The sequence below is a fragment of the Schistocerca cancellata genome, chromosome 1 (assembly GCF_023864275.1).
Source record: "Schistocerca cancellata isolate TAMUIC-IGC-003103 chromosome 1, iqSchCanc2.1, whole genome shotgun sequence".
NCBI lineage: Eukaryota > Metazoa > Arthropoda > Insecta > Orthoptera > Acrididae > Schistocerca > Schistocerca cancellata.
Window position 1 is genome coordinate 64,080,515 of NC_064626.1, and position 17,544 is coordinate 64,098,058.

Consider the following 17,544-nt stretch of genomic DNA (forward strand, 5'->3'; position numbering starts at 1 on the left):
CATCACACAACACCCAGTCATCACGAGGCAGAGAAAATCCCTGACCCCGCCGGGAATCGAACACGGGCGCGGGAAGCGAGAACGCTACTGCATGACCACGAGCTGCGGACGAAATATGTTTTCCAGAGATTTGCACAGTCGGGAAAAGTAAACTGAATACCGTACAATATATACTTAAAGATCCTGAAGAAATAGTGTGCAGATTTGCCTACCTATGAACGGCGTACGAATTTTTCTTATGCTTCTTTTTTTCCGGCGCGAAAAAGAAACTAGTCAGAGAAGTAAGACAGAAACATAACAATACGAGAAACGCCACCCGGTTTCGCGAAGGTGGTATTCGTATACGGATGTCTTCTGCAATATCACTGTGGGAACGTTGTAATTTCAGAGGCTTATTTTTAGGCACATAAATTAACATAGGTACTCGTCCAATATGAAATGTTCTTGAGGCTATCATGCATTGTATTTATTTTGTTATACATGCACTCCTCGATAAGATGAGCAGTCAGAATGTCAACATCTTTGAGGGCCCACGAAGTCTAGGAATAATCGATGACGGGTTGGCAAAAACACGTCAGTTGTAATTGTAAGCGGTTTACAGTTACGCACATGAATGATAAGCTAGATCTGTCAGAAGCTGTCAAACTACGTCATTTTGAAACGTATCCTCATATCTTGACTCGTCATGATTCTTTTTGCTAGGTGACCCACAACTTATTTTGTATTATCGTGTACGTCACTACACTCGATACTATTTCTTGATAATGTGTTACTTACGTGTACAATGCGTTACGTATCAAATCCCTTTTGATAACTGTTAAGAAGAATCATGCGGCATTACATCTTTACATTTTTATCTCGCAGGTAATATAGTGTTTCATTACGTTGCGCAACGCATAATATTTTTTCTGTTTCTGTTGGTTTACCAGAGACAATCTCCGTTTTGGCATGTTTACGTTTGGAATGCCTGTGACGACATTGTGTGGCCTAGTCGTGGCAGACAAATAGAAATTTTTCGTTTTACGTTTCTCAGTTTATGTTTATCCGCTAGTAAATAACTTTGTAGTATTTATGAAAGGCATGTCTGGGAAAAAAGAACAAGTAGTTTACAAATAAAGCAATTAATGAGTTCTAGGGAATATTATATGAGACTTAATTCCATGGGGAGTAATGTAGAGTGTCATTCCCAGTTATTTGTAATAATGGATAAATGTTTAATTAAATAAATATATTGAAGTGTGTGAGATAAGAGGACACGGTGATTGTCATAGAATCAACGTTTATACAGATACTGAACGTTATGAGGCAGATTTTATTGGTGATGCTGGCATAAGGCTTCACTTAGCATTTATATACGTCGGAAATTTCGCCCTGTTATTACTGGACGCTGTATACTGTAAATGCGGCATATATGTATCATAGCATCCACAGTTTAATATCCCAAGTATACGGAGAACACGGTTTCTCTTTGGAAGACAGCAGGAGCTAGGAACGTGTAACTACTGTATTAAACTGAATATATTACCCGTCCCATACCAGTATAATTGTACTGGAACTACCATATTCTACAAACAGTAAAATAATAAAAAAAAACTTCAGCAAACAAGACATGACTCAGGCACCACCAAAACACAAGACTGAAAATCTCGGAGGTTGTTTTCCCAACCAACTAAACTACAACAAAGGTGTTATAGATATGGGGATCAAGTTATACAAAAATATCCCGACACCAACAAAGAACATCACAGAACTAAAAGATTTTAAAATAGTCAAAGGATACTTATAATATAGTCTGCTTTTACTGCATTCAGAAATTTTAATAATCTGGCTCTTAACGTTAAAGAGCAACATATCTGGACATGTATATGTCAAATTAATTTTATCCACTTATGTTATACAGGCTATGGAACTGTGAGTAAACAGGCAGCTGAGTATGAATTTAAAGATTGTAAATCTTAGAGCCTGTGACCTATTATACCTCAATGATATGATTTTTATAGTGTCTGCAGAGTTCAAATATTCCTTCATTATGTTTTTATTTAAATTTTCTCATAGATTAATACCCATTATGTGAATAAATATGCCTTTTAAATGTAATCCTCACAATACTTCCTATCATCTGTCATCATACCACCTACTCTGACTCTTACTGTATCTTGATGTACTTCCTGAACAAAGTATGATCTAAAGGACCAATAAAAAATATAATACAATTTAAAATAAAAGCTGTTTCCATGAATTAACTGGCACTTTTGTACTTAAAAGCAAACTGAATAATTTTATGGTATGAGGCACATTCTTCCCCATTACACCATTATTTGATATCAATATTTGGAAGTGTTCATTCCCATCTTCCAGTTTCTGAAGTTGCCACTGTTCTCTGTAGCTATACTTTGTTTTAGCTTAATTGTTGTTGGAGACTCTTGTATGTGTCAGTGAACTGCAGATTGACCTTTATTGTTGACATTTACATTTTTAATATTACATTAAAATTTGCTGCTGTGGTTTTTGGACGTTACATACAATTATGTACTATAACATTATGTACATTGTGATTTTTATAGCTCCTGTGAATTACTCTTGTACAGCCATATACTTATAACATATGACACATTGTCATTCTTACACAATAGGTAGTAGGGATATATATAATAGGTTACACAGTAAATACATAAAATAGATTGCTCAGTATATACTACAGTACCAAAGTTTAAAAAGTACAATTTTGTGACTATATTATCTTATATTGTACATCAGTGGTTCTAATTTTGGTTTAATTTGTAACACTAATTTCTAAGGCTAGTTTCTCATAATGTATTACATGAAACTTATTTCACACAGGATGAACTTTTGCTCACTATCTGCTCATGTACTCAGCCACACTAGGCCTATAAAATTCTTCTTCTATTAGAAACAATATAATGAAAGGAACCTTGCTACTCACAGTATAGTGGATATGCGAAGTCGCAGAAAATCATAACAAAAAGACATCTATTAGAAATGTTTTTTAGGGTTGTACTTTGGTTCTTTCTTGAAAATTTGAAGTGCATGTGAAAGACACCACAGTTGTACTGTACTATGTACCTGACTTTGTAAGTGCAATATTGTTACTGTTTTACTCCAGTTCATTCAGTATCACAATCTTCATCCATCCATCATCTTGTTCCATTGGTACCACCAATAAAGAGAACCTTCATCAGAGTTGAATGAATCACAGTATACATTATTGTAAAACAAAGACATAACAGGAACTTTATCTTCATATTGTATTAACAGTAAACTAGAACTATACTTTGTAACACCTTTCCACTTATGTCATATAATTTTAATTGAGCCAGTCAGTAAGGAAGCTGTTGTTTCCTTCTTCCTTTTCCAAAACTCGCTTCATTTTCTAAGAATGAGCTAATTTCCTCTCATCTGACCATTTGACTCCAGCTGTTTTTCTGTTTGTTGTATCGTCCTGAAAACCTCTGAATTTTTCAACTTCAACTATGAATTTGATTTGTTTTGGTTAACAAGGTCTCCAGTGCAGTCAACCCCCCTCCCCTCCCAGAAATACAGAAGCATCCGATTCCACCCGTCTGCTTTGACCCATGACATCACAAATATGACGGAAATGACCATACACTACGACTCCAATATGGTGCCTATGACGTCATTACATAAATATGACCACAAACACGAAAAACCTAATGAAACTAACAGGACAAGTGTGGGAAATTGGAGGTTTTTGGGTGGGAACAAAGTAAATATAAACAAATTTAGACACACACCACCATACCAAACCACACAAAGTGACGAAAAAAAACAGACGACACAAAACTCTCTAAATTCCACTAAACACGATATCCTCTGGAATCGGACACTTCCCTTGACCTATATAGTTCAACAGCAACTCCCTATCCCACAAATTGGAATTGAACACTTCCCTTGGCCTGTTACCCTTACAGCATCTCCACATATAGCCGTCCCTGGTCCGAGACGCTGGAACTTTAGTAAGCCTCATTTCTTCATGACACACTGAGCGCTTCACAACTTCATCCAAAAATCTGAATAGTTGAAGAAATTTTATTAGAGACGCACTGTCTCCCATCATCGCCGACAACCGAAAACTGTTGTTCTTGCCAGTCATATCCATATCTACCAAAGACATAAGAAAAGCAATTTACCAAAATTCACACACGACGAACAGATAAAAACTACAATAACGTCAACATAAAAAAAACCAAAATTGTTAACTCACTGAAATATATTCCCACACATACACACAAACACATTTTCTTTTTGTTGTGTTTTTTCCTGTTTTGTAAGAATTTTTGGATCTTCTATGTTAAAGTGTCTTGCTTCATTCTCCCTAGATGTCCATAAAGAGTAACACATCTTTTATTTTAGGGCAGAATGATTATATTTCCTTATTTGGTCTCAAAACAATCTTTGTTCTTGATTAGGCCTAATATTTTCTGCAAGGTGGTTCTTTGTCTCTTTTAAAGCTTCTAACACCATTTTGCATCTAGATAAAGTAATGTTTCTAACCCATAGGCGACTTCTGTTACTTACAACTGTATCATAATGCTTTAATTTAACATCTTTAGAAAAAATATTTTTTACTGCTGAGTGTTCTATGTTTCATTTATGCTCTTTTAATTTTCTCAGTCCTGTTTTTAATTGTGATTTCCCACTTTTTATGATTATTTTTCACCCAGATATTTTAAATTTTTGTTTTCTTGTTGTTGCCATACTTTGTTGTTAAAATTCATGGCAAGTTAGTTACATAAGTCATGTATTTCGTCATTTCAAACAATATTTGAGGACCTGCCTTTCAGCTGTCTCCTTCAGAAGTACTACACTTTCTTTGCATTCTCTAAGGTCCCACCTATTATTACGAAATTGTGTCCATGGGCCAAACAGTTTATTGCTTCTTTCTATGTAATCAGTTTAATGCAGTTTTTAACTTTTTGTTTTTCTATCATTTTTCATTCGCTTATACGTTTTTGCAGCACACAACTGATTAATAATAGTTACACACACTCTTCTTGTCTGAGTCCTGATACAATTTTGAAGGAACTATGAGATGTGTTTTTTTTTTTCTTTTTCTTTTTTTTTAGTTAGTTCCAGAGTTTTCTATCTACTGCAAATTCCTTGAAGGTTTTGAGGAGCTAGCCTTTTGTCTATCGAGTCATACACCTTTAAAACCAACTATTGTTAGCACTATCTTTTTATTTGATATTTTCATTGCACCTCATATCCAGCACAGTAGCCAGTCCATTGTGGTGGGGTCGCCATGTGTAGGCATGCCTTCACCATTCACTCCCTATGTATGCCAAGGAGTAGATGCCCATCGCCCTGGGGTATCGGGACTCCTGGCAATGGCCATCCTGCCAGGTGGACTTTGCTGCAGCTGGATGGAGCCCGTGGGGAGGGCCCCTGGTTGGAGTGGCTGGTATCAGGGCGGATGACACGCCATGAAGCGTAGTACATCATCTCTTGCTGGTGCTCCACCGCCAGCAGCCTCTAAGCGGGCAAAGTCTAACTTTAATGCTAAGAAATATGACCCCAATTTGTTCCCCTCCCTGGCCACATCGTGGGAGGAAAGCCAGGCTAAGGATGGTAGTGAAGCTTATTCGCCCCGGTACCTCGTATGTACGAGAGGTGATGGGGAATCTTTCATGTCCATGAAGCCTCAGTTTTTTGTGGAGTGTTTGGAGGTCAAGTTTGGGGTGGTGGAGGGCTTGTCCAAAATGCACTCTGGGTCAGTTTTGATACAAACAGCATCTTCTGCCCAGTCACGGGCATTACTCACTAGTGGCAAGTTGGGGGATGTTTCTGTTACCATAAGAGCTTAAATATGGTCCAGGGTATTATATTCCACAGGGACCTTCTTTTGCAGTCTGATGACGAGCTGTGCACCAATTTAGAGTGGCGAGGTGTTCATTTCATCCGGCGCATCCATCGGCATCCGAGGGATAACCAGGTTGCCACCGGTGGCTTCATCTTGGCCTTCGAGGGTGACACATTGCCTGGGAAGGTCAAGGTGATGGACTACTGCTGTGACGTAAAGCCATATATCCCTCTCCCGATGCAGTGCTTTAATTGCTGGAAGTTTGGCCATATGTCTTCCCGCTGTACTTCCAGCCCCACCTGTCGAGATTGTGGACATTCATCGCATCCCAATACTCCATGTACCCTGCCTCCCGTATGTGTCAACTGCGGAGAGCGTCATTCACCTTGCTTGCCAGACTGCAGGATTTTACAGAAAGAGAGGAAAATCATGGAATATAAGACCCTGGACCAACTGACCTACACTGAGGCTAAGAGGAAATTTGACCACCTACGTCCTGTGGCTATGACCTCTCCATACGTCGCCGCTACGAGAATAGTTGTCGCCCCATCAGTTCCTCAAATATCTGTTGCCTCTCAGAACTGGGAGACTACACCTGACCCCTTGATGGTGGGGGCCACTTCTCTCCTTGTTGCTCTCACACCACCTACTTCGGGAGCAACACCCATCCAACCATCAGGGATTTCAGTCCCCACTTCTGAGCCAGAGAAGCGTAAGGCTTCTTCGGCTCCTCTCGCTAGGAAGGGATCCCTTTGATACCCACCAGCGGACGAAGAGCCCAAAGGAGCTGGCCGTAGAGCTTCACGCTCATCCTCAGTCCCGGGAGACTGATTCAGTGAATTCCTCCCAGTCAGAGAAACCCTAGGAACAGCATGAGAAATCGAAGAAGACCCCTAAGAACAAGGACCTTGCGATGCCACCCACATCACCGCTACCTACAAGCTGTGCGTTTGAGGAGGGGGCGGAGATTCTGGCGACCGCTGAGGACCTGTATCTCGCTGGACCCACAGACACAATGAATATAGACTGCTCAGGCAAAAAGTTGGTGGCAGCAGGTGACCCTGAGGCATAAACTGCCTCATTGAATGTATCATGCCTTCCCAGTCTCGTGATGATGTCATCCTCCACTGGAATTGCAGTGGTTTTTTCCACCGCCTGGCTGGACTACGGCAACTGTTAAGCTTTACACCTGCTTTCTGCATTGCCCTCCAGGAAACATGGTTCCCGGCAATGCGGACCCCTACCCTCCATGACTATAAGGGATATTACAAGAAACGTAGCGACTATAATCGAGTGTCTGGTGGAGTTTGCGTTCATGTCCTAAACTCAGTCTGCAGTGAAACTGTGCCCCTTCAAACCCCTCTTGAAGCTGTAGCTGTCAGAATACGGACGACACAGGAAAAAACTGTCAGCAATGTATATCTTCCTCCAGATGGTGCAGTATCCCTGAATGTATTAGCTGCACTAATTGATCAACTCTCTAAACCTTTCCTACTTTTGTGAGATTTTAACACCCATAATCCCCTGTGAGGCGACACCGTTCTTACTGGCTAAGGCAGAGATGTCGAAACTTTACTGTCTCAATTTGACCTCTGCCTCTTAAATACTGGGGCCGTCACACATTTCAGTGTGGCTCGAGGTAGTTACTTGGCCATTGATTTATCAGTTTGCAGCCCAGGACTTCTCGCATCTATCAGCTGGAGAGCACACGATGACCTGTGTGGTAGTGACCACTTACCCATCTTCCTGTCACTCCCCCGGCGTCAGGCCCATAGACCCCTGCCCAGATGGGCTTTAAGCAAGCTGTTCTGGGAAACTTTCACCTCTGATGTCACCATTGACTCTCCCCCCACAGGGTAACATTGATGTCATAGTTGAGCAGATGACTACCTCAATCATTTCTGTGGCAGAAAACGCGATCCCTCGCTCTTTAGGGTGGCCCCAGAGAAAGACAGTCCCTTGGTGGTCGTCGGAAGTCGCTGAAGCAATAACAGAGTGTCAGCGAGCTCTACAGTGACATAAGCAGCACCCTTCCCTGGAGCATCTGATAGCCTTTAAGCAGCTCTGTGCCCACGTACACCGACTTATAAAATGACAGAAACAGGAGTGTTGGGAGAGGTACGTGTCGACCATTGGGTGCTGTTCGTCACCTTCCCAAGTCTGGATGAAGAACAGACGTCTTTTTGGGTACCAGAACCCAACAGGTGTCCCTGGCGTTACCATCAATGGTGTGCTATGTACCAACGCAAATGCGATTGCCAAGCACACTGCTGAGCGCTACGCTCAAGCCTCTGCGTCAGAGGACTACCCCCCAGCCTTTTGCACCCTCAAACTACGGATGGAAAGGAAAGTCCTCTCGTTCACTACACGCCCCATTTACAGAGTGAGAGCTCCTCAGCGCCCCTGCACATTGCTCCGACACAGCTCCTGGGCTGGATTGGATCCACAGTCAGGTGATTAAGCATCTCTCATCTCACTATGTGCGCCATCTCTTCATCATCTTCAAGCAGACCTGGTGCAATGGCATCTTTCCATCACAATGGTGGGAGAGCACCGTAGTTCCAGTGCTCAAACCCGATAGAAACCCACTTGATGTGGATAGCTATTGGCCCATCAGCCTCACCAATGTTCTTTGTAAGCTGCTGGAATGTATGGTGTGTCGCCAGTTGGGTTGGGTCCTGGAGTCATGTGGTCTAATGGCTCCATGTCAGGGCTACTTCCGCCAGGGGCTCTCTACCACTGATAATCTTGTGTCCGTCGAGTCTGCCATCCGAACAGCCTTTTGCAGACGCCAGCACCTTTTTGCCATCTTTTATGATCTATGCAAAGTGTATGACACCACCTGGTGACATCATATCCTTGCCACATTATACGGGCGAGGTCTCTGAGGCCCGGACCCGATTTTTATCTAGATTTCCTGTCGCTCTATACTTTCTGTGTCCAAGTTGGTGCCTCCCATAGTTTCCCCCATATCCAGAAGAATAGGGTCCCGCAGGCCTCTGTATTGAGTGTATCACTATTTTTAGTGGCCATTAATGGTCTAGCAGCAGCTGTAGGGCTGTCCGTCTCACCGTCTCTGTATGCAGATGACTTCTGCATTTTGTACTGCTTCACCAGTACTGGTATTGCTGAGTGGCACCTACAGGGAGCCATTCACAAGGTGCAGTCATAGGCTCTCATCCACTACTTCCAGTTTTCAGCTGCTAAGTCGTGTGTTATGCACTTCTGTCGCCATCTTACCGTTCATCCGGAACCAGAACTTTACCTTGATGATGATCCACTCACTGTAGTGGAGACATATCTATTCGTAGGACTGTTTTTGATGCTCGATTAACTTGGCTACCTCACCTTTGACAACTTAAACGGAAGTGCTGGCACCACCTCAATTCCCTCCACAGCCTGAACACCACCAACTGGGGTGCAGATCGCTATACGCTGCTGCAGCTCTACAAGGCCCTTGTTAAATCCTGCCTTTAGTATGGGAGTCTGGTTTATGGTTTGGCAGTGCCCTCAGTGTTGCATGTACTCGAGCCAGAGCACCACTGAGGCATTCGCCTAGCGATGGGAGCTTTTAGAACAAGTCCAGTGACCAGTGTCCTGGTGGAGGCTGGAGTCCCTCCATTGCAGATCCGACGCGCACAACTGCTCACCAATTATGTTACACACATTCGTAGTTCTCCTGAACATCTGAATTACCGTCTCCTTTTTCCACCCACAGAAGTTAATCTCCCACATCGGGGGCCCAGGTCAGGATTAATGATTGCAGTTCACATGCGATCCCTTCTGTCTGAACTGGAGTCCTTCCCTTTACCATATCCCATCAAGGTCCATCTGCATACACCTCCATGGTGTACACCTAGGCCACAGATTCGTCTGGACCTTTCGCATGACCCTAAGGTCTCATTTATTCCTGCCGCTCTTCGCTGTCACTTCCTCTCGATTCTTGACATGTTCTGGGGCTCTGAAGTGATTTACACCGATGGGTCGATGGCTGATGGTCATGTTGGCTTTGCCTACGTTGATGAAGGCCATTTTGAACAGCATTCCTTGCCCAATCGCTGCGGTGTATTCGCTGCAGAGCTGGTGGCCATATCTCGTGCACTTCAGTATATCTGTTCATGCCCCGAGGAATCATTTCTTCTGTGTACTAACTCCTTGAGCAGCCTACAAGCTATCGACCAGTGCTAACCTCACCATCCTTTGGTAGCATTCATCCAGGAGTCCATCTATGTCCTGGGCAGGTCCTGTCATTCAGTGGTGTTTGTATGGACCTCAGGACACATCGGCATCCCAGACAATGAACTTGCTGACAGACTGGCCAAACATGCTATGCGGAAACTGCTTTTGGAGATGGGCATCTCTGAACCTGACCTGCATTCTGACTTACGCCGTAGGGTTTTTCGGCTTTGGGAGATGGAATGGCATAACAGTACACACAACAAACTGCTTGTGATTAAGGAGACTACGAATGTGTGGAAGCCTTCCATGCGGACTTCTGGCAGGAATCAGTTGTCCTGTGCCGGCTCCAGATTGGCCACGCTTGGACAACCCATGTTTACCTTCTGTGCCGTGAATACCCGCGTGAGCGTCGGTGCGGTGTCCGGTTGCAGTGGCCCATATTCTGGAGCACTGTCCCACTTTGTCTGCCCAGCGACAAAATCTTGGAATACCGGATGATTTGCCGCTAATTTTATCTGACAATGCCCCGTTGGCTGATTTAGTTTTACAATTTACTCGTGAGGGTGGGTTTTATCATTTTATCTACATTTTAGTGCACGTCCTTTGTCCCTCTGTGTCCTCCACCCTAGTGGTTCTAGGGTGGAGGTTTTAATGTGTTGCAGTGTGGCTGGCTTCTCCTTTTTTATTCTCATTGTCAGCTATCCATGGTAATTTGCTTTGTTTTAATCTCTTCATCCTGTTTCTTGCATTTCTGTGGTTTTCCTGTCCCCTTTTTGTAATTACGTGTTTCTGGCCTTCATTGTTCTTGTGATTTTTTCCTTTCATTCCGTTTTGAGTTGTCAGTCTCATTTGTTTTATTCTAACACTTGTGGCATTGTTTTATTCCGAACAAGGGACAGATGACTTCGTAGTTCAGACCATTTCCCCCTCTTTTAATCCAACCAGCCAACCACAGTTTGTCAGTGGCCATTCATGCACACAGACAGCTTGTCAGTTGTCACACCCACACATAATGCTGCTCGGTGGTTGCAGCTTAGCTTGTAGATCACATGAGTGGTTTCACAGGCAGCCCTGCCTTTGATAGGATAGGTGATGTTTGTGACTGGACTGGGGTAAGTGGTGGTGGTGGGAGGATGTATGGGATAGCTCTTGCGTCTAGGTCTGTTGCAGGGGTATGAACTACGAGGTAAGGGGTTGGGAGCAGGGGTTGTGTAGGGATGGACGAGTGTATTGTGTAGGTTTGGTGGATGGTGGAATACCGTTGTGGGATGGACGGGAAGGATAGTGGACAGAGCATTCCTAATTTCAGGGCACTACGAGAGGTAGTTGAAATTGTGGCAGAGAATGTAATTCAGTTGCTCCAGTCCTGGATAGTACTAAGAGGGGAATGCTCCTCTGTAGGCTCTCGTAATTTAGTAATACCCAGGACTGGAGCAATTGAATTACATTCTCTGCCATGCTTTTGACTGCTCTCATTGTGCCCTGAAATGAGAAATGTCCTGCCTACTTTCCTTCCCACTCCTCTCACAGTGGTATTCCGCCATCCAACAAACCTACACAACATACTCGTCCAGCCCTACACAACCCCTGCTCCCAACCCAATACCTCATGGCTCATACCCCTGTAATAGACCTAAATGCAAGATCTGTCCCATGCAACCCCCCCACCCCCCACCCCCTCCACACACACACACACACACACACACACACACACACACACACACACACACACACACACACACACACACACACACACACACACACAACCTATTCCAGTCCGGTCACAAACATCAACTATAACATCAAAGGCAGGACCACCTGTGTAACCAGTCATGTGGTCTACAAGCTAAGCTACAACCACTGTGCTGCATTTTATTTAGGCATGAAAACCCAGCTGCCTGTCCACACACGAATGGCCATCGACAAACTGTGGCCAAGAAACAAGTGGATCACCTTGTTGCTGAGCACACTCCGAAACATTACATCCTTCATTTCAATGTCTGCTTCACAGTCTGTGGATCCTTCCCACCAACACTAGCTTTTCTGAACTGCACAGGTGGGAAATTTTCGTGCATTACATCCTATGTTCCCGTAACCCTCCTGCCCTCAACCTTGGTTAATAATTGTCCTCAACCATCAAGCCCCTTCCCTGTTCCCATTACAGCACTACACAGCCCTTATTCCACTCACTCTTTTTACTTCTCTCCTTTTCCACTCCCCCTCCCCACCTCTCACCTGCCCTTTGTCTAACCTGTGGCACTTCACTGTCTGCAACTCCTACCCTACTATCCCTCCCTGTCCCAGCCTACTCCTGACCCCCCACCCAGTTGCCACTCCCATCACTGTTCTGCTCGCAGGGTGGCTACAGTTGGCTGAGACTGCAGTCTCGTGTGTGTGGGGGGCGTTGTCTATTTTCGACAAAGGCCTTAGTGGCCGAAAGCTTTATTTATGACAGTCTTTTTGTTGTGCCTATCTGTGACTCAGCATCTTCACTGTCAGTTGATTATTATGTTATTTCTGTGAACTTTTCAACAGCCTGGTTTTCAGACCATTCCAGAAGTTTCCTACTTTATTTTTGTTCCTCTTTGTGTCTTCATTTATTGCTGCATGAGAGTTGAATAGTGAGTAGTGCTTATTCTTGCTTTCAGTTGTTAAAACAGATAGTCTTACAGTGGAGGATTTAAACCAATAACATTTCAGTTACTTTTGTGAGCTGTGAAGGCTGCTCGTAAAATTATGAGATTTGAGTTGGAAAGTCTGACTGCCAGTTTACCTGTAAAAAATCGATAGTCCTCACTATCCATTGTTAGGTCATCACCTTATCTGGTTTCTTAGATGACTGCTATCATGACGTTGTTGCTTTTCAAAAAGTTTATTATTTGTTGAGGTTTCCCAGATTGGCTTTTTTGTGGTTGCAAATTTCAGTTTCCTCCTAAATTTCAACTTTAGATTACAAAGGTGTTCAGGATCCTTCAACTGTTCCTTGTGTGATGTCTGCTTGCATTCTTTTCAGGAGTGGAGTGATACTGATTTTTGCTGTCACACATCATAAATACCCTATTTTTGGAACATTTGTGTATAAGAGTTAAAACTAAGATTGTTAGTCTTGACATTCTTTTCAGCTGCCCCTAACATGAGGCACAGACTCTGACCAAACACAGCACGATCTGAGGACAGACATGGTTATCTTTCAATTTCTGATTTTTATGTTAACCCTAAGAACAAGCCTGCCTTTACTGCCAGTTGCTTTGTACCACTGAACTTCATTTCTGCCTTCATTGCCAAGAGGCTTTCACAAGGTGGGCTGTTTTCACTCAGGCCAGGTGAAACAAGGTTTCTGTACAACGTGCAACTCCTCCTCATCCTCCTTTCTCGAACAGGCTTGGGACTGGCTATGACGGAATTCCTCCTTGGTTCATTTTGAGTCATCAGTGTTCTGAGTGGTCTGATGCACCCCACCACAAACTCCTCACTTCAGAGTAGCATTTGCACTCAACATCCTCAATTATTTGTTGAGTATATTCCAGTCTCCATTTTTTCTACAGTTTTTACCCTCTAAAGCTCCTTCTAGTACCATGGAAGTTATTTTCTGATGTTTTAACATGTCCTGTCTTCATGTATCTCCTTCTTGTCAGTGGTTACCATGTGTTTCCTTCTTTGCCAATTGTGAGGAGAACCACCTCATTTCTTTCCTTATCAATCAACCTAATTTTCAATATTTTTCTGCAGTACCACATCTGAAATGCTTTGATTCTGTTCTGTTCCAGTTTTCCTGCAGTACGTGATGCACAACCATACAATGCTGTGCTCAGAATGTACATTCCCAGAAACGTCTTCCTCAAATTAAGGCCTATGTTTGATACTAGTAGATTTACTTTGACTAGGAATGCGCTCTTTACCTGTACTAATCGCTTTTTATGTTCTCCTTGCCTCACCCATTATGTGTTACTTTGCTTCCAAGGCATCAGAATTTCTTAACTTTATTTACTTCATGATAACCAGTTTTAATGTTAAGTTTTGCTATTCCAATTTTTCCAGTTTACTATCAAGCCATATTGCTCATTAGACTGTTCATTCATTTCAACAGATCTTGTAATTCTTGTTCAGCTTCACTGAGGATAGGAATGTCATCAGCAAATCTTATCATTGATATCCTTCCACTCTGAATTTTAATCACACTCTTGAATCTTTCTTTTATTTCCATCGTTGCTTCTTTAATGTGTAGATTGAACAGTGGGGGCAAAAGATTGCATCTCTGTCTTGCCCCCTTTTTAAACTGAGCACTTTGTTCTTGGTCTTCCAGTTTTATTGTTCCTTCTTGGTTTTTGTAGATATTGTATAGTACTCATCTTTACTTATAGCTTACTCCTATTTTTTTCAGAATTTCAAACATCTTGCATCTTTTTACATTGTTGTCCATTTTTTATAAGTAGACAAATCCTAGTAGCATGTCTAAATTTTTCTTCAGTTTAGGGCATCGATTATCAAGCATGGTATCAGGACTGCCTTTTGTATGCCTTCTGCGTATCATTCTTCTCAGCAACTTGGGTGCATGAGCTATTATACTGATTGTAAGGTAGTTGTTGCAAGTGCCTGCTCTTGCTGTCCTTGAAATTGAATGGGTGATATCTTTCTGAAAATCTGGTGATATATCACGAGTCACATAGATTCTACACACCAACTTGAGTAGTTGTTTGGTTTAGTTTCACCCAATGATTTTAGAAATTTTGATAGAATGTTATCTATATCACCTGACTTCTTTGATCTAAGGTCTTCCAAACCTCTTTTACATCCTGACTCTAATACTGGATCCCTTGTGCCTTTGATATCGACTCCAATTTCTTCTATCATGTTATTGTACAATTCCTCTTCCTCACCAAGGCTTTTAGTGTACTCTTTCCACCTATCCATCTCTCCTGTGCGTTTAACAGTGGAATTCCCATTGCACTCTTAATGTTGCCATCTCTGCTTTTAATTTCACCGGAGGTTGTTTTGACTTTTTTATTTGCTGTGTAAGTTCTTCCAATGGTCATTTCTTTTTTGATTTCTTCACTTTTTTTTCTGCAACCATTTCGCTTTGGCTTCTATTTTTGTTGTTCCTCCGTGATTTGTATTGCTGTATTCCTGTATTCACAGAACATTTTTGTACATCCTTCTTCCATCGCTCAGCTGAAGTGCTTCATCTGTTACCCAAAGTTGCTTTGCAGTTACCTTCCTAATAACTATGTTTGTTTTTCCAAAACCTTTGATTGCTCTTTAGACATGTCCACTTCCCTTCATCTGAAATGCCTACTTTGGTATTCCTTGTCACAGTGTCCACATCTGTAGTAAACTTCAAATGTGTCTCATCATTCCTCAGTATTTTAGTACCCTGCTACCTTCCACACTGATTTTTCCATACAATTCTCTTAAACTTCAGCCTACTGTTCATCATTACAGAATTGTTGTCTAAATCTATATCTATTCATAGGTATGCCTTACAAACCAGTATCTGATTTCGGATTCTCTGTCTGGCCATGCTGTAATCCAGCTGGAAGCTTCCCATATCTCCAAGCCTTTTCCAAGTGTATCTCCTACTCTTGTGATTTTTGAACAGGTTATTTACTTTTACTGGCTGAAATTTGTTGCAGAACTCATCAATTTTTCTCCACTAATTCCTGCTACCAAACCCATTATCTCCCATAACTTTTTCTTCTATTCGTTCCCCTACAGCCATAATACAGTCATCCATGATTATTAGATTTTCATCTCCTTTTATATACTGAGTTACCCTTTCAGTATCCCCATATACTTTCTCGACCTATTCATCTACTGCTTGTGACATTGGCCTGTACACCTGAACTATTGTTGTCACTGTTGATTTGCTCTTAAATCTGATAATAACCCTGTCACTGAATTGTTCTTGTTAACTCACTCTCTGCCCTACCTACTTGGTCATAACAAACCCTATTCTTGTTATAGCATTTTCTGCTGCTGTTCCTATTACCTTGAATCCGTCTGACCTGAAATCCTTACCTTCTTTCCATTTCAATTCACTGACCCCCACTATATCTAGACTGAGTCTTTGCATTTCCCTTTTTAGATTTTCTAGCTTCCCTATCACACTCAGACTTCTGATATTCCACTCTCCATCTTGTAGAATATTATCCTTTTGTTGGTTATTCCATCTTTTTCTGATGGTCACTTCCCCCTTTCCAGTTCTCTCCCAAGGATCTGAAAGGAGGGCTAACCCAGAATCTTTTGCCAGAGGAGAGATAACCATAACACTTTTTCAATTACATGCCAGAAGTCCTGTGAATATACCTGTGTGTCTTTAAGACAGTGGTTTCCAGTGCCTTCTGCATCCTTATACTGTCGATCATCACAGATTATTCTGTCTTTTAGGGGAAGTTTCCCATCCCAGAATATAGGAGAGTTCCCTGAACTACTTCCACTCCTCCGCCCTCTGTGACAAGGGTGACATCTTATGCTGAAAATCTTTGGCCACCATTGCTGATGATTTTTATTCCAAGTTTAATCGGTGGCTAGATTCAAATCTGGCATCCATAACATTTTAATTACTAGTCAAATGTGCTACTCTTGACCACAGGTTGGTAATATATACCTCAAGTTAATCTGTTATTAGTAGTATAAGACTTACTTGATTGCAATGGTCTTTTTCAAAGAAAATACTTTTTAAGTCTCTAAATATTGAGCTCTGTGTACTTCAATACTTGTCATACAGCTTTATAATAAACATTGCTACTTGTCATGTAGTTAAAAGAATCATTCAGTTCCTGATTTGTTTAATTGGTAAGGATTGCTGGCTTCTTGCTTTGTGTTGGATGGGAGCTTGTTGAATATCTTACCAACAGTGTACAAAAATCCATTGTGAACCCACTTGGAAGAGGCAAAGTATAAATGAAAATTGTCATTCAATTTCTTTATTTTATAATATATACCACCATCTGTAAATAATGTGCAGGTACAGTGTAATTTTTTTTTGTATCTTTGTTTGTGCTTCCAGCATTTCTTTTTAACCTTGAGTTGGTCTCATGTCTGGTTCCATTTGTATTTCGTTAGTGATACACTTTGTGAGACTCCATACACTGTGTGGGTCATGCTGGTTGTTCTCTCTCTCTCTCTCTCTCTCTCCCTCTCTCTCGCCCCCCCTCCCTCCCTCCCTCCCTCCCTCCCTCCCTCCCTCCCTCCCTCCCTCCCTCCCTCCCTCCCTCCCTCCCCCTGTCCCCCTCCCCCACCACTCCCCTCCCCCTCCCCTCCAAAGCCCCTCCCCTCCCCTCCCCTCCACACACACACACACACACACACACACACACACACACACAGACACACACACACACACACACACACACACACACACACACGTTTATTATGATGTGGCATGTTATCTGTATTTTAGACCTGCATATAGCTTTGTGCTGGCCAATTGCATGATTACATTTAGACCTATTTAACATACAACGATGATAAAATGAACTTAATTCTTTGTTTATGATGACAAAAACAGCGCACATCTTTATTCCAATC

General features: G+C 42.3%; 1 protein-coding gene across 1 annotated transcript in view; it reads left to right on the forward strand.

The window, feature by feature from the left end:
* Positions 1-588: 588 nt before the first annotated feature.
* Positions 589-17,544, forward strand: part of LOC126164976 (sulfite oxidase-like) — a 126,861-nt gene continuing 109,905 nt past the window's right edge. Inside the window, exon 1 of the mRNA XM_049920282.1 lies at positions 589-864. Coding sequence (XP_049776239.1) covers positions 830-864 — 35 coding nt within the window. The 5' untranslated portion in view covers positions 589-829. The remainder of the gene's footprint in view (positions 865-17,544) is intronic.